The 18961-nt window shown below is 42.0% G+C and overlaps 1 protein-coding gene and 1 gene segment (V, D, J or C); one reads left to right on the plus strand and one right to left on the minus strand.

Annotated features, from left to right (window-relative positions):
• Positions 1-18961, minus strand: part of LOC120434305 (zinc finger protein 570-like) — a 488395-nt gene that overhangs the window by 326006 nt on the left and 143428 nt on the right. The gene's annotated exons all lie outside the window — the stretch shown is intronic.
• LOC120434155 lies at positions 5086-9528 on the plus strand. The segment is given in 4 exon segments: positions 5086-5140; positions 5225-5342; positions 6038-6126; positions 9095-9528. Coding segments are annotated over 4 exon segments (444 nt in total).

The raw sequence follows: 18961 nt of genomic DNA on the forward strand, positions 1-18961 counted from the left end.
AAACCATCAACGTGTCTTTTAGACCCCATTCCTACAAAACTGCTCAAAGAAGTCCTGCCATTAATTAATTCTTCAATCTTAAATATGATCAACCTATCTCTAATAATCGGCTATGTACCACAGGCCTTCAAGCTGGCTGTAGTTAAACCTTTACTTAAAAAGCATCTCTAGACCCAGCTGTCTTAGCTAATTATAGGCCAATCTCCAACCTTCCTTTCATATCAAACATCCTTGAAAGAGTAGTTGTCAAACAGCTAACAGATCATCTGCAGAGGAATGGCTTATTTGAAGAGTTTCAGTCAGGTTTCAGAGCTCATCACAGCACAGAAACAGCTTTAGTGAAGGTTACAAATGATCTTCTTATGGCCTCTGACAGTGGACTCATCTCTGTGCTTGTCCTGCTAGACCTCAGTGCAGCGTTCGATACTGTTGACCATAATATCCTATTAGAGCGATTAGAACATGTTGTAGGTATTACAGGTACTGCACTGCAGTGGTTTGTATCATATCTATCTAATAGACTCCAATTTGTACATGTAAATGGAGAGTCCTCTTCACACACTAAGGTCAATTATGGTGTTCCACAGGGTTCAGTGCTAGGACCAATTCTATTTACATTATACATGCTTCCCTTAGGCAGCATCATTAGAAGACATAGCATACATTTTCACTGCTATGCAGATGACACGCAGCTCTATCTGTCCATGAAGCCAGGTAACACACACCAATTAGTTAAACTGCAGGAATGTCTTAAAGACATAAAGACCTGGATGGCCGCTAACTTTCTGCTTCTTAATTCACATCAAACTGAGGTTATTGTACTCGGCCATGAAAATCTTAGAAATATGGTATCTAAGCAGATTCTTACTCTGGATGGCATTACCTTGGCCTCCAGTAATGCTGTGAGGAACCTTGGAGTCATTTTTGACCAGGACATGTCCTTCAACACACATATTAAACAAATATGTAAGACTGCTTTCTTCCATTTGCGCAACATCTCTAAAATTAGAAATATCCTGTCTCAGAGTGATGCTGAAAAACTAGTTCATGCATTTATTACTTCCAGGCTGGACTACTGTAATTCATTATTATCAGGAAGTCCTAAAAACTCCCCGAAAAGCCTTCAGTTAATCGAAAATGCTGCAGCAAGAGTCCTGACAGGGACTAGAAAGAGAGAGCAGATTTCTCCTGTTTTGGCTTCCCTTCATTGGCTTCCTGTTAAATCCAGAATTCAAAATCCTGCTCCTCACATACAAGGTCTTAAATAATCAGGGCCCATCTTATCTTAATGACCTTGTAGTACCATATCACCCTATTAGAGCACTTCGCTCTCACACTGCAGGCCTACTTGTTGTTCCTAGAGTATTTAAAAGTAGAATGGGAGGCAGAGCCTTCAGTTTTCAGGCCCCTCTTCTGTGGAACCAGCTTCCAGTTTGGATTCGGGAGACAGACACTATCTCTACTTTCAAGATTAGGCTTCAAACTTTCCTTTTTGCTAAAGCATATAGTTAGGGCTGGACCAGGTGACCCTGAATCCTCCCTTAGTTATGCTGCAATAGACGTAGGCTGCCGGGGATTCCCATGATGCATTGAGTTTTTCCTTTCCAGTCACCTTTCTCACTCACTATGTGTTAATAGACCTCTCTGCATCGAATCATATCTATCTGTTATTAATCTCTGTCTCTCTTCCACAGCATGTCTTTATCCTGTCTTCCTTCTCTCACCCCAACCAATCGCAGCAGATGGCCCCGCCCCCCTCTGAGCCTGGTTCTGCCGGAGGTTTCTTCCTGTTAAAAGGGAGTTTTTCCTTCCCACTGTCGCCAAAGTGCTTGCTCATAGGGGGTCATATGATTGTTGGGTTTTTCTCTGTATCTACTGTACAATATAAAGCGCCTTGAGGCGACTTTTGTTGTGATTTGGCGCTATATAAATAAAATTGAATTGAATTGAAGTGCAACGGGACAGTAGTCTTTGAGGCAGGACACTGAGGACTTCTTTGTGCCTTGAGGCACTTTAGGACGACAGCAGTGCTGAGGAAGAGGTTGAAGATGTCAGTGAGGGCATCTTTTAGCTGGTCTGCACATTCTCTGAGCACTCACACAGGGATGTTATCTGGACCAGCAGCAAATTCAGTGATATACCACAGGACTGCTAACCCTTAACTCTGCAAAGAGTTTTCCTCACATCAGCCAATCTGGTCATTGTGAGGTGGGGTGGAATTCCTCACCAGCATGGCATTCTGAGCGTCAAACAGTGCATAGAAGTTGTTCAGCACATCTGGTAGGGAGGCGTCACCCTCACAGGCAGGTATCGTCTTCCTGTAGTTGGTGATGGCCTGGATGCCCTGCCACATGCGCCGCATGTCACCGCTTTCCTGGATTCTTGTGGATTCTTTTGCCATGCGCGTGCTTTGCTGCTCTGCAGGCTCGAGACACTTTGGCCCTCGCTGTTCTCAGGGCTGCATTGTCACCTGCTCTGAAAGGGAAATATCTGTTTTTTAGCAGCAGCTCATCCACCCTTTCTGGTTGGAGCGTGTTATGGCCTGCAGAGAGAGCTCCTGCAGGCCAGGTTCTCACCTGTGTCAGAACCGGTTTGCAGCATCTGATGAGTGGTCTGTATACCGGGAATAGCATAACATATCTGAGGTGGAGGCGGGGCTTCACTCTGTACGTGCTGGGAATGTTTGTGTCAATGAGATCCAGCTCGTTTCCCCCCCTTGTTGCAGTCCATATGTTGATGGAATTTCAGAAGCATTGACTTGAGATTTGTGTGGTTGAAATCTCCGGCGATAATAAACAGTCCATCGGGGTGTGGGTACTGCAGCTCGCTGATCGCCCCGTGCAGCTCGCCTCTTTGGCGTTAGCGCTGGGTGGGATGTCAGTTGTGAATTCCCGAGGGAGATAAAAAGGTGTGCATCGAACAGTCATAAAATGGTAAATGGCCTGTATTTGTATAGCGCTTTACTCAGTCCCTAAGGACCCCAAAGCGCTTTACACGTTCAGTCATCCACCCATTCACACACACATTCACACACACGTTATGGCAGCTACATTGTAGCCACAGCCACCCTGGGGTGCACTGACAGAGGCAAGGCTGCCGGACACTGGCGCCACCGGGCCCTCTGACCACCACCAGTAGGCAATGGGTGAAGTGTCTTGTGCCCTCATGTTTAGTGTAGCTTTAGTTCGGTGTCAAGTCTTCGTCTTTGTGAATTGTTTTTTGTTTCCTGTTTTATTGTGAAAGTCCGTGTCTCATGTGAGTGTATTCTGTGTTGCTTCCCCCGTCTCCTCTCCTGTGTGTAATCTCCCTGTGTTCTTTAGTGTGTATTTAATTCGTGTCTACTCGTGTGCTGGTTGCTGGTCCGTCTGTGTATCTTGCTACGGCCTCTGGCCTCAGGTGGCCCCGCCTTCCTCTATGGAAATCAAAGTGTTCCAGGTCTCACGGGGGATTGGCTGGCCCGGACTTATGCCCGCCCCAACTTCATGCAGATCAGAGTGTGCCAGACCACTCACACCATTGGCTGCTGCAGGAGCCTTGAGTACGACAGACCAATGACACAGCTGCCTGCAATTACCTGAGAGTATAAAAGGCTGAGGAGTCTTGATTTGTGGGGGGGACTTGTTGATTTGAACAGACTGTGCAGATTGTCCCTCCTGCCTATGCACTGCTGCCCTTTTGAGCCTTTGTTTTGGAGTAGCCACCTGTGAGATGTTTAGGTGATTGTCATTAGATGATTAGTGTTATATTAGTGTTATTTGAATACATGAGCTGTTTGCTATGTTCGTTTAAAGCCCCCTACTACCTAGTGAGTTTCACTAACGGTTTTCAGTTATGTTAATAAACCTCATGTTTTTCTTTTTATGTAACCCTCCTGTCTCTGGACTCATTTATGCTACAGCCCTTGTCGCCTAGCAGAGCTGGGTCGTAACAATCTACCGTGTGTTCTCGCTGCTGTCCACCTTCTTGTGCCTCTGCTCACCCTCCTTCATGTTCATGTTCAGCTTTGCTGTTTAGTAGTTTAGTTTCTCCCAGTTTAGATTATCGTTTGTTCCGTTTTGCAAATTCACCTTCAGTTTTACATTGCAATAAACGCATCTCAGCGAGTGCCTGCTCTTGTGTCCTCATTTATTTCCTCCACATGGCTCACCGCCTTAGCTGTGACAGAATTATTAATTGTTCATTTTGAATCATACTTGCATACACTGTTATATTAATATACGTGTTGTTCTGGGATTTTCAAGGAGGATAAAACATAATGTGAGTTAAAAAAAAAACATTACCACAAATTGTTTTATAATTTAACTTGAAATGATTGTCAGTGGGTAAACAATTAGTATTGCACAGCCAGAAACATGAAGGTTTTCTTAGTACTGCATATTTACTACTAATAAGTTACCTAACTTAAGTTAGGAAACTTAGTCATCTTCAGTAAGCTCTGCTTAGTTTTTTTGTTGTTGAGGAAACGAGTTTGAATAGTTCTTTTTGAGTCCGAGGAATGTATTAGATTTTACAGTGTACAATGTAGGCAAGAGGGAATGGAGATTTTTTAGTTTTTGAGTTAAATTCTTCTCTGCCAACCACACAACCAACCCGTGACACAAGCATGTTTACCTTCAGAAATGGATCAGGCAGGGAAACAGTCAAATTAAAAGACTGGTTAATAAATGAAAATAAAGCAGGAAAATATGACCTGGAGATGCAGACAGACCTCCTCCTAATTTTAAAGTGGCCACGTCAATGATTCTCCAGTTTTCTGAAGATTTTTTGTTCAGAAAGTGTTTTTGTTTCGACTTTGATTTTTTCAGCCCCTTAACACTGAATAATTAATCATCCAGCCATTTCAAGTTTATCCAATTCAGTGATGCAGGGAAGCTGGAGCCTGATGAAATAGGAGCTCCCACCTGAAAGTGAAAATGCTGCTACTAGTGTGTAAAGCAGGAGGAAGTGAGAGAAGTTCAAACCCAGATCAGAGAGGAGGAGGAGAGATTCAGGGAGGAGCTGAGCTGTTACTGAACTAGAAGAGAGAGAAACCTCCACATTCAACAGAGTTCAGCACACAAACCATAAACTTTACCTTCATTCAACATGTTGTCTTTGGACTATTATGCACTTTCTTTACTGATTCTCACCATTCTAACAGGTACGTTACAATCTGTGTGTTTGAAGAAATACATTTGAATTGTGATGATTTATAAAAGTATCAAATATGTTTCTGTTCCTTTAGGTGTCAGCTGTGAAGATCTCACTCCAACCAACAAAGAAGTGTTCAGTGTAGAAGGCAGCACTGTTACTCTGTCCTATAGATACTCCAAAGCTGCTGATGGTAGAGATTCCTTCTTCTGGTATCGACAATATCCTGGAAAACCACCAGAGTTCCTGATCTCTCACTCAGGGACAGGAGTGGAAATATCAGAACCAGTTCCTGGAGTAACCTTTAAAGTGAGTGAAGATAAAACACTGATGACTCTTCAGATCTCCTCTGCTGCAGTGACAGACTCTGCTGTGTACTACTGTGCTGTGAGGCCCACAGTGACAGGAAACACCAAAACTCTGTACAAAAACCTTTGGAGCAAAGACAACAGAATACTCCACAACATCCACTAGAGGGAGCCACACACTGTTAAACCTCTGATTCTTGTGTCATTGGACTGATGACAAAGACAACAGAGAAATGAAGCAGTAAAGATCAGAGACAGAGACAGAGCTGCTGTGGAAGCACTAAACTATTTGATTGGCTCAGCTATTAAACTGGCCCCGCCCACTGTAAATTGAGCTCATCCAATGACATTATTTGTTGGTCATTGTGCTGCAGTGGAAGAACATTGTTCATGTGCTGTCTGTCTGGCTTTAATAACTCCAAAGACATGTTGCTGCACCTCTTTTTGCTTCTATCTCACATTATAGGTGAGTTTAAGAACAGGGATTAAAGTTTAGTTGAAGCTGCTGCATTAAGCAGATATACAGACTGCATTTCACTACTTTTCTTCTTTCTTTTTCCAGGACTAACAGCTGGAGACTCAATCACTCCTCAACAAACTGAAGTCACTGAAACAGAAGGAGAATCTGTCACACTCACATGTAACTATCAGACAGATGCAGGTGGTGCTTATCTTCACTGGTACAGACATCATTCTGACCTTTTTTGAACTGCAGGCAGTGTTGCCAACTTAGCGACTTTGTTGCTATATTCAGCGAGTTTTAAGACCCCCTTAGCGACTTTAATTCTAAAAAGCGAATAGCGACAAATCTGGCGACTTTTTCTGGTGTTATTGGAGACTTATTTATGACAACTTTTTGACGTGAAAGCGCGTATCGCTCTTACTCTAAACAAGCAGCGGTGCTGCCGTGGGCACCTCGCCCCTGCCAAAGCGCTCATGGGCGGAAGATTGTCCTCCCCCAGCTGCTATCAGGGCAGGAGATGTTCAGGAGATGTGAATCGCGCATGAGCGAAGCCGCTGCTCCCGCACTGACTGTAACGCAGTCAGTTCTTCTTTTACTCTTATGCTGTTTTGTGGATCACAAGGTTTAAAACTACTTATAAACACACACACACACACACACACACACACAAAGTAACTCCAGAGTGCCTATTTCGGGTCACTTTTGCCGGTCAAGGCCCGGATAAAGGAGTAGGGTTGGAATTGTGACATTAAAAAAAACAATAATTGCTAAAAGAAATTTAATTTGTAGTTCTAAATAAACTCTAAATGCATTTAGGACGTTTTGTACTCAGTTTATGTCTCTTCCACGATGTTATTTCTCTGTCCAACAACGTAGGTTACAATTACATTAGTATGACCAATTATGCAAATTAGGCGATGGCGTCATTTAGCGACTTCTGGCGACTTTTAGGACAGCCAATAGCGATTTTCCTTACTGAGGAGTTGGCAACACTGACTGCAGGTCCTTGAAGGGTAATACAGTTTGAAGCTGGAGGATCTCTATATAACTATCCATGGAGACTAGGTCCCCTAACTTTCAGCAGCTGTTGAAAGGATAAAGTTGTGGTATATCAGTGGTTAGAAATACCATTATTACTTTAGGATTAGTTTAACACAAAGTCAGGGCTGACCCGGGACCATTGCTGTGAGTCACAGTGCGCAGCATAAAAGTCCTTTCACATCGGACGCAGCATGTGCTGCTAATGCTAACTGCTAACTAAAAGCAAAGGATCCAGAATTTGTTGCGCTGGCTGCTGAGCTCTGTGGGTTTTGCAGCAGCTCTACCTGTACTAGATGCACCTGCTCCTTGTCGTTTCTATCTCTGACTTTATGTCCTCTACAAGAGTTTGTTTTGCTAGTTCTTCAGATGTTCAATAAAAACATGTATGCTAATTCATAACGAAGAAAGCTTTGTAGTGAAGACTGTCATTTCCAAAACACTGCCCCCCCCCCCGCGGTCCACAGCGCTGTTGAAAAGGCTGTCGTGTCCCTGTATTAAGCACGTAAACCTGTGACACAAAAATCACAAAACTCAGACGACCACAGACTGTTTTCCTTCGTGGTGATGAAGGAAAACGCTGGGTTGGCATGTAAAAGGGCATTTATTCCCTTCAAGGACCTGCAGTTCAAAAAAGCGCCCCTCAGACAGCCAAACCCATCTGTTCTCTGATTGGATTGTTACATTTGTGATTGACATGACATTGACCAATCAGATGAAAGAAAGAAAAATAGGGTCAAAATCCGTACTTGTAACTTGCAGGTGATTTTTTGGCTAAGTCCACACACAAATCTTTTTTATGCACACACAAATTCTTTTTACACATACAAATCCTGATTTACAAGTACAAAATATTTATGACCACATTTTGAGCCCATAGAACATTGCTTCTGACCACCACAACTCCTACTCTGCTGTGTTTCAAGCTGATTAAAGAGGAGGAAGTTTAAAAGAAGGAGGTGTAACAGAAGTGAAGCTACAAACCAAAGAGGAGACACAGAGATTCAGGGAGGAGCTGAGCTGTTACTGAAGAACAGACGAGAGAGAGAAACCTCCACATTCAACAGAGTTCAACACACAGAAGATTCACTTTATTCAACATGTTGATGTTGGACTGTTATGAAACTTCTCTGTTAATGATCATGATTCTAACAGGTACATGACAATCTGTCAAAAACTGCTTCATCCCAATATTTACATCTTGTTTATACTTTCTTTGTATACAACACAGCATTTAACAGATTTCTGTTCCTTTAGGTGTCAGCTGTCAACAACTCACTGCAAACAAAACTGAAGAGTCCAGTTTGGAAGGCAGCACAGCTACTCTGTCCTACAGATACTCCAGACAAGCAGCTGGAGGTGACGAGTTTTACTGGTATCGACAATATCCTGGAAAACCACCAGAGTTCCTGATCTCTCACTCAGGAACTGGAGTGAAAATGTCAGATCCAGTTCCTGGAATCACTTTTAAAGTGAGTGAAGATAAAACACTGATGACTCTTCAGATCTCCTCTGCTGCAGTGACAGACTCTGCTGTGTACTACTGTGCTGTGAGGCCCACAGTGACAGGAAACAGCAAAACTCTGTACAAAAACCTTTGGAGCAAAGACAACAGAATACTCCACAACATCCACTAGAGGGAGCCACACACTGTTAAACCTCTGATTCTTGTGTCATTGGACTGATGACAAAGACAACAGAGAAATGAAGCAGTAAAGATCAGAGACAGAGACAGAGCTGCTGTGGAAGCACAAAACTATTTGATTGGCTGAGCTATTAAACTGGCCCCGCCCACTGAAGTTGAGCTCATCCAATGACATTATTTGTTGGTCATTGTGCTGCAGTGGAAGAACATTGTTCATGTGCTGTCTGTCTGGCTTTAATAACTCCAAAGACATGTTGCTGCACCTGTTTTTGCTTCTATCTCACATTATAGGTGAGTTTAAGAACAGGGATTAAAGTTTAGTTGAAGCTGCTGCATTAAGCAGATATACAGACTGCATTTCACTACTTTTCTTCTTTCTTTTTCCAGGACTAACAGCTGGAGACTCAATCACTCCTGAACGAGCTGAAGTCACTGAAACAGAAGGAAAATCTGTCACACTCACATGTAGCTATCAGATAAGTGGCACCCCTGGTGTTCACTGGTACAGACATCATTCTGACCTTCAGGCTCCGCAGTTTATACTCTGGAAAGGAGCAAGAGGATCCACAACTCAGTATATTCCTGATAATCGATATCAGTCCACAACATCAGATACATCAACTAATCTGACCATAACAGCCCTAACCCTGGCAGACACAGCTCTCTACTACTGTGCTCTAGAAACACAGTGATACAAAGTGTAGAAGAGGCTGTACAAAAACCTGAACACAGATATCTGACTACTCTTCAAAGAGGAGGGAAGTGGTATTCAAAGCACAGCTTCATATCAGATGGATTCTGCTAATTCCTGTTTTATCAGAGTCACTGTGGTTACAGCTGCTAATGAAACACTGTGGGAGGATTCACATGAGCAGCAAATCCACATCAACCACAAACCAACTGTAGGAACGTTCAGACACAATAAAAACTGTCAAACATCAAAAGCTGCTCATTTACACTATTTTATATTTAGTGGATGAGGACATGCAAAAAAGTAATAAATAAATAAAAACTTTTAAAAAAAATTCTTGGAGTTTTCCTTCTAATGCTGAGCTCTTACAGGACAGTAAAGTTCTCTGTAACACAGTAAAGAAGTCAGCTCTCACAAAGCTGCAAACTAACAGGAAATAAAAATGCTGAGAAAACTGCACGAGTTCTGTTCATAAAGAGCTGTTTGTGGAGACGAACAACACTCAGCTGGAAATGACACAAAACCAGAAACAATCAAATAATTAGAGAAAACATGAAGCCACAATCTGTGCTTGTCATATATGGTGGTGAGGGCAGATGACCCTTTTATGAGTAGGGATGTTGTTAAATGGTTGTAACCAGGAAGTCACGTGTACAGAGACACACACACACAGACACACACACACACAGACACACACACACACACACACACACACACACACACACACACACACACACACACACACCCTTAACTTTTATTACATACCATAGGGGTTTTTACAATGGGGTGCTTGTGTGTTCACTGAATAAAAAGGCTGCGAGGGAAGGCTGGATTTTGGAGTTGTCTGGGATCAGGTGAGAAGCTTGGAGCTCCAAGATCCATTCGGGCTTCCCTTGTGCAAGTTAAAATGGATTGAGCTCTGAGTGTCTTGCTTCATGGTGATAATTCTCTGAGTCAGCTAGGTCTTCAAGTGCAGACCTAACACCAACAGTTACAGAAGTAAATCAAACCTGAACCATGAAGTAAAAACTGGAACAAGAAAAACTTAAGGACCATAACCAACCAGAGAGCTTCATAATAAACATGAAGTCCCAGAACATAAACCTGACCCTCCAAAACCCAGCACCATGCTCCTGCTTCAGATGTTATCAGTCCATTCAATGACCGTCATTAGCAGTTATCAGTCTCACAAGTGTTGGTCAGACTGGCCCTGCTGCACTTGCTAGTAGGCAGGACTGATAACATATGAAGCTTAAGTGTAAGTTCAATAAGGACGATCTGTAATCACTCACCTGCCTGCTTTCTTACATGTTCAGCTGCTTTTCTCTTCTTTACATCATTAATACTTTCCAGTGTCATCATCAGTCAGTCTCCTCTGAGCTGATGACAGTAATGGACTTACTTAAAATCCAGTATTGATGCTGGCTGGTTTACACGTGTACTTCTGCTGTTTAATACATGAGTGAGATTATTCTACATTCTGCTAAATATTTCAAATATTCAAAGCTCTCTTTATTTACAGGCTCCACAGAAACCAGGGCCAAGCCTATCCAGAAGAAGCAGCCTTTGGAGGAGGAGGAGCTACACCAGTGAATATGAAAGGCTTCATTTAGGAGCTGAAGAGCTGCTGTGTTCTCTCTATTGTTCATTCAGTCCAAGAGAAAATCATGTTCCTGCTTTTCATTTGGATGATGATGGTCTCCTTTCAGACTGGTGAGTCATCAAAAGATGGAGTGAGATGTAAAAGGAGATGATAGACATGAAAATCTTTGGATGTTGTTTGAATTGATTCACTTTTTTATAAACTAAGTTTAAAGATACAGAAACATCCTGGTGAAATATGTCTTTGTTGTTTTCAGGATCCTCTGAGGATTTACTGACACCATCTAAAGATGTAGTGATGAGTTTGGAAGGAGACACTGTGACTCTCTCCTGCAAATATTCAGGCTCTGTATATTCACTTTTCTGGTACCATCAGAAGTCTGGTTCACGTCCACAGCTTCTCATGGAAGAACATTCAGCGCAAACAGAAAAGCTGAAGTTTATACATGAGAAAGAAAAAAAGGAGTTTCATCTGGTGATCTCCTCTGCTGCAGTGACAGACTCTGCTGTGTACTACTGTGCTCTGCAGCCCACAGTGACAGGAAACACCAAAACTCTGTACAAAAACCTTTGGAGCAAAGACAACAGAATACTCCACAACATCCACTAGAGGGAGCCACACACTGTTAAACCTCTGATTCTGTTCCTGTGACTGAAACATTGTGCTTCTTCTTCTCTGTGGTTTCAGTTGTGAAAAACACAGTTTGTTTTGTGCCACCACATGTATGTTACTGAGTCTAAATGACTGTAAATCAGCAGGTCTGACACACTGACACAGCCTCATTTCTCTGTATAAGGACACTGTCAGGGTCCCTGAGTCATCAGGAGTTTGAGTTTTGTAATTTCATTATTAGTTTTTGGTTTCCAGCAGTAGTTTATGATCCTAGTTTCTGTTAATAATGTTTTTGCTTCTTTGTGCTTTTGAGTTTTCCTGATCCCTTTGTTGGTTCTCTGTCGTGATATTTGTGTCTCTAGTTAGTGATAGAGGACTTCAGGTAGATTAGTTTTCCTTTCCTCTTCCCTTTCTGTTTCCTCAGTCTTGTCCCCGTGTCTGTCTCTCTGTGTCCTGTCTCCATGCTCGTCTTGTTTCCCTGTTTAGTTGTGTCAAGTTAATCTTGTTTCCACATTCTGTTACGTTCCTCTTCCTGTTTTATTTTGGTGACTGCAGCTCAGTGTCTTGTGTTTAGTTTGACTTCCTCTCACATCATTGTGTTAGTTCCCCTCGGCTGTGTTCCATCTGTTCCCTTTCCCCTCGTTATCCCATGTGTCTGTATTGTCACAGTCTCCCTCTGATCATTGTCATGCTGACTCAAAGCTTTGTGTTTTTCTGCTCTGTGGTTTCCTTCGATGTGTCTACTCTGATTCCTCGTTCCTGCAGGAGCTTTTGGTCTGTTGTTATTCCTGTGAATAATCAGCACTGAAGCAGGTTTTTGTGTTCAATTCTTCTCACCTGAGTCCTGCGTTTGGGTCCACTTCCTGTCAACCACACAACTGACACAAGAATGTTTACCAGCAGAAATGGATCAGTCAGGGGAAACACTAAAGTGAAACCACTGGTTTGTAAATCAAAATAAAGCAGGAAGAAAGGAAAATATGACCTGGAGATCAGGTTAATGTGAGACAATCAGCTCTGTGTAAAAGTGTTGAGGTACGCCTTTTTCTAATTCAGCTTCCAAGCAGACAGACCTCCTCCTAATTTTAAAGTGGCCACATCAATAATTCTCCAGCTTTCTGAAGATTTTTTGTTCAGAAAGTGTTTTTGTTTCGACTTTGATTTTTTCAGCCACTTAACACTGAATAATTAATCATCCATCCATTTCAAGTTTATCCAATTCAGTGATGCAGGGAAGCTGGAGCCTGATGAAATATGAGCTCCACCTGAAAGTGAAAATGCTGCTACTAGTGTGTAAAGAGGAGGAAGTGAGAGAAGTTCAAACCCAGATCAGAGAGGAGGAGGAGAGATTCAGGGAGGAGCTGAGCTGTTACTGAACTAGAAGAGAGAGAAACCTCCACATTCAACAGAGTTCAGCACACAAACCATAAACTTTACCTTCATTCAACATGTTGTCTTTGGACTATTGTGCACTTTCTTTACTGATTCTCACCATTCTAACAGGTACGTTACAATCTGTGTGTTTCAAGAAATACATTTGAATTGTGATGATTTATAAAAGTATCAAATATGTTTCTGTTCCTTTAGGTGTCAGCTGTGAAGATCTCACTCCAACCAACAAAGAAGTGTTCAGTGTAGAAGGCAGCACTGCTACTCTGTCCTATAGATACTCCAAAGCTGCAGATGGGTATGATTATTTCTTCTGGTATCGACAATATCCTGGAAAACCACCAGAGTTCCTGATCTCTCACTCAGGGACAGGAGAGAAAATATCAGAACCAGTTCGTGGAGTAACCTTTAAAGTGAGTGAAGATAAAACACTGATGACTCTTCAGATCTCCTCTGCTGCAGTGACAGACTCTGCTGTGTACTACTGTGCTGTGAGGCCCACAGTGACAGGAAACACCAAAACTCTGTACAAAAACCTTTGGAGCAAAGACAACAGAATACTCCACAACATCCACTAGAGGGAGCCACACACTGTTAAACCTCTGATTCTTGTGTCATTGGACTGATGACAAAGACAACACAGTTTAAAAAAAAAAATAGTTTAATAAAAAGAAGAAGTACAAATACAGTCTATTTATTTTTTGTTGGTTTCCTGAAAAATGTGTTCATTCTAAGCTCACATGAGCCTGTGCTCTGAAGTGTACAGCACAGAGAGAGTTTAAGATGGGAATTGACCCAGAATTTATGCACTAAAAATGTCTTATATTATAATTATTTCTTCTTCGAGATCATTAAAATTTCTCTACTGTAAGTAAATATGATTACATCCATACTGATGTCTTACTGGCTGAATAGCTGAATCACTTTCACCCAGTTTGGGGTTCGTAGGCCTCCAACAGATGTGATCTCTCCACCAGCCTGCTCTGTCTGCACTCGGGCATGTGCTAACGTAAAGAAGTGCTGTGTTTGTTTTCTTTTTTTAAAGGAATTACAGGAGACCAACTATCTTTTAAAAGATTTACTTCGCTTCAGTGCTTGAAATTACAAGTTACAGCGCTGGACCTCGATGTGAACCAGCGGTCTGCTTCACAAAAAGAATGGCCCTGTAAGTGGGCAATGCAGATTTATACCACCACAAAAACAAGTATTATTATGATCATTGTGGAAATATCCTGTATGCAAGATAAATATTATTGCTCAAAAGCTAAAAGTGCAAGACACATACTGTTGCTCAAAAGTTAAAAATGGCTAGACATTGGGAATGTGAGACTGTGGCTGTATCCCAATTCAGGGTCTGCAGCCTTAAAGTACGCAGCCTTAACGGTCCTCAAGGGCCGCGTACTCAAAGACCGGTAAGGCCGGAAGTGCGAGGCTTGTGAAATGGGATGGTCTAACTTCCGTCGCGCTGCCCAGGTTGCCTAGCAACCATGATACTAACAGCTTTGTTTGACAGAAATGAAGGAGAACATATTTTGTTCATTTGTTCCTACATGAGCTTTGTGTGATTAGTTGAGACCACAGGACTGTAAAACATGATTGTTGGGCTTCATTTCTGTACTGAACAGTCGTTTTAAGATTATTTAGTAAATAACAATTAGCTGATGTTGTTCATGAGACTAAAGTCATCTCACTTTGGTAATGTAAATATAATATAGCCAATGTTATAGTTATTATATTAATCATTATTAGTTATTACAGCAGTGAGTTTGAACTCTGTGTCAAACACTGAGCTTCAGTAAAGATTCAAGTTGCAGTTATTTATATTTCCTATCACCTTAAATCTTCACTCAAAGACAAGTATCTCTGACAGTGTATATATAGATGTATTATATATAAGAGACAAACATTGTTCTTTTAATATGTTGGCATTACTAAATTTGGCTCAATGCTTACATATATGTGTAAAAAGCAAATGTACGAGCTGTGATAACTGTTTCTGATAGAATGAAGAGTAGACTGATATATGAAATATTCCTTTATTGGGTGAGAAAATCAGACCATGTCATAACTGCTTTAAGTCATACAGAATAGATATCAGAGCCTTAAACAGGCTGACTTCTGCTAAATGGGTCAAACTGGGCAGAAAGTATACAAACACATAACATCCTTATAGAATATGATGTAACACTATAGATCAACTTAGCTCAGAATATATAAAGCATATAAACAATTACAGCAATATGATGCAACAAACACAGCAGTGCTACTAATCCAAAATACTCAAAGCTTCATAGAACTGAAACAAACATTTATTTTTAGCTCCATTCTGCTGCTGATACATACTTTAGGTTTCTGAATATTAAACTTGTTGCTGCCTTTCATAGTGTGTAACTTGAAGGCCCTGAGTACTTTCTCCCACACTGAAAACACTGGGATGATAACATTATTTGAACATTACCTAATAAGACTGATTCAGGACAGACAATTAGTGATGTTAAACTTTCCTAGCAGTCCTTCACAAACAGGGAACAGTCTGTCTATTCTCTCCATCTGTCAGCTGCTGCTGGCTCTTCCTCCTCCTCTTCCTCACACACTGCTGAGTTTGTCCTGGTGGATCATCAGGGGTGCAAAGCCTCACAGATGATGTGCAGCAGTGGGTCCCTCAGTCTGTCCTCACTCTGGACACTTGCAGTTGTCACACATGGAAATCAAATGTGTGATAAGCTGCAGGATTCAAACACAAGTGTAACTTATAAATACATGTTCATACTTTTATTCCACAATCAGAGAGAAAGAAACAGAGAGAGAGTGCAGGACAGACAGACAGGTGACAGTCTCAGGTGTACACACTGCTACAAAACAGCACAAGAGAAGGAGGATTTAGTGTTTGTGTTATTACGAGTGCTAAACAAGAAGAGTTCCCAGATGGTCCAGTGGACACATGTGTGACTCCTGTGATTAAAGCATCTTTCTTTCAGCTTAACGAGTGAACCGTCAGCTCGTTCAAACACACGTTAAAGTCCGTTTGGCTCGACACCACCGAACAGAGGCAGCAATATAACATAGCTAACATTAACAGTGCAGTGAATCCTGCTTGTGCCGTCATATTCAGGACTGCAAACCGAGCAGCATCACTGACTTTCAGCTTGTTGTGTTTGTGGATATATGACTGACTTTAATTATCCATAAATCATCACATTCTCTGTAAGATTAAGGTCGACTATTGAACGGTGTATATTTTAAAGTAAAGGCTTTAAAACCAAGTTAGTACAAACATCACTAATGTCACATAAATTTGCCGACATGTGGCCAACAGTAATGTTTTAATGTTCTTCATTATTAAACATTCACACATACATAAGTGACATGATACTCAGTACTTACTTTTGAAGGTTTAGTCTTTGGCTGCTCTACTTCCACCGTTTATTTCGGCAAAATTATCCACAACCACCGCCACGCTATGAAGTCTGGGATATGTTGGGCCATGAAGTCTACACCGCCACATCCTTAAAATTCAGCGAAATGAAGGACGCATTTGAGGGCCGTATTTCGAGCAGCCTTTAAATTGGGACAGCCTTCATCGCATCGCTGTGATGTAATCGGCCTTAAAATGCGGCCTTTAAGGCTGCAGACCCTGAATTGGGATACAGCCCATGTGTAGGCGAGCGGAAACGGGAGGAGCATGAGACGAGTGTTAAAATTAAGGATAAAAACAGGAAAGCGAATGAGACACGTGTTGAAAAATAAAGGTTAAGAACTGGGGTGCAGGCATTGGTCGTGTCCAAATTCATGGGCTGCATCCTCCTGAGGACCCGGCCTTCGCAATCTAAGTGGGCCGGGTCCTCAGACGGTCGGGTAGGCCGGAAGTAAACGGCAGTGAAATTGGACGGTCTAGCCTTCTGATTAGCGTCACCGCTGTCTGGAGTTTAATAAACTCAGCCGTCTGCTCCTTGCTATGTAAAATATAACAGTACACTGGCGTAAATTCTGGACCATCTCACACTTCTGTTTAATCAGTTTTCTGTTTGACGTTTAGTCAGCTGTGTGAAAACCAAGGAGGAAACCACCTGGGGGATTAATAAAGTTTTATTTTATCTAATCTAATAACTTTAATCTCAGCCAAACCGATTTACTCACGAACAAACAAAACCCTGAAAAAGCCCAACAATAACATTTTCAGGTTGTCTCAGGTACTTATATACTACGTTTAACCCGAGTAGCGAAAGTCCGCGGTGATCTGAAAATGATGTGCCGGGAGTTGTGCCGTTCTCGGCGGCTTCAGTGACCGTCGAGCTCCCGGCTAGCTATCGAGCTGGTGGGTAACAGACGTCTCCGAAAACGTCGAAGCACTTTTCCAAATATGCGATATCTTGATAAACCGAGCAGATATTTGATGTTTACACAGCTACTTTCTCGCCTGAAAATATGTTAAAAGTTTATTTTGTGACCCAGAAAAATTAATAAGAGTAATTTTAAAACGTAGTACCGGCCGCCATTACCGGAAACTAGAGTTTGGCTGGGCCGCGCTATGAATTCTGGGATATGGTGGGCAAAGAAGGATACATCAGACCCATCCTCAAATTCGGAGAAAATGAGGACCCATTTGTCGGCTGCATTCGGAGCAGCCTATGAATTTGGACAGCCTTCGCGTCGCTGTGACGTAATCGGTCTACAAATGCGGCCTCAGGAGGATGCAGCCCATGAATTTGGACACAACCATTGACTGTAGAAAACATGGACGACGCCACAGCTCCCCAAAAATGAAGCCAAAACGTCTCTATCGCCCCCTGGTGTCTGGCTGCAGTATAGGTCATAAACCCCGCCTCCTCCATGTTAGCGGATAGGACTGGGGACAGACTAAAATAAATTTATTCTCCTTAGATAATTTTTTTCCAAAGATTCTTTCTTTTGTTATCAATAGTTCTCATCATGCTGATTGATGTCCAAGGGGTCTCCTTTCCCATAAGTTTGATTCTAATTCCTACCGCGGCGATGTTAAATTGGGGTGAAACGTCATCGTAGCAGGTTTGACTGGCAGCTGCTGTCACGGAGAAACTTGCGTATCTCTGTTCGGAAATAGCAGATAGAGCGTAGGCTCTGAGAGGAGGGCCAGCGTTTACGCTACGAAAACACGACCGAGTGTTTTAACCTCACACTCTGAGGTGTTCTTCAGTAAACTGGACTACCCGACAGAAGGACCCGAGGCCCCGCTGCACTTTTTCGGTAAGTTAATCGTGTTTGTAAGCTAATCCGTAACTACTGTCCTTAGCTAGGTCCTGAGACCTAGCTAGCTAAGATGAGCACTCGGCTGTCAGGGTTCGTTTAGCTAATCTGTGCAGGTGAATGAATTTACTAAAGACATCAAGAGAAACGTTCCGGGCTAATCAGTCACTAATTACTGTTACTGTACTTTTATTACAGGTATTATACTGTAAAAGCAACAGGCTGCACGCTGCTTCAGCTCCTGTGCAGAACTGAATATCAAATATATGCAAACAACAGCATGTTTTCAGTCTCTTGCCACATCTGTGAAGACAGTAACATCTTTTTTAAAAGCTTGTATTTCAGTAACTTCCCATTAATCAGGAACTATGGATTAAAGTGCCGTAGTGTACTGTAATACTGAAAAAAATGTAAGAGAAGAACTTCAGATCCTGAGTGTGTGAGGACAGAAAAGGATCAGCTTCATTTCAATATTGAGGGATAAAATTTATATCTGAGTTTGATGATTCTGTTCTCTTTGTGATTACAGGAGCTGCCCTCAGATTCAGACCTCAGCACCACCCAGTGACAGCAGACAGATCATCCAACATGTTAACTGCAAAATGAACTGATGAAAACAGTACAAAGGTTAAAGTACCACATGTGCTGTAGTGAAAGCTGCAGCTTTATTGATAAAGTTAAAGACAAAAAAACAAAAGGTTTAATCACTCATGTAACTGTGTCACTATATATCAGCATTAACAGGACCTCAGTTTGGTGTTTCACAAAGCTGCTGATCTCAGACCTGCACAGCTTCCGTTTTAAACACTTGATGTACTCAGCTGCATGAAGAGCATATGAGATTTTCTCTGGCACAATT

Source organism: Oreochromis aureus, linkage group 18 (genome assembly GCF_013358895.1).
Source record: "Oreochromis aureus strain Israel breed Guangdong linkage group 18, ZZ_aureus, whole genome shotgun sequence".
Taxonomy (NCBI): Eukaryota; Metazoa; Chordata; class Actinopteri; order Cichliformes; family Cichlidae; genus Oreochromis; species Oreochromis aureus.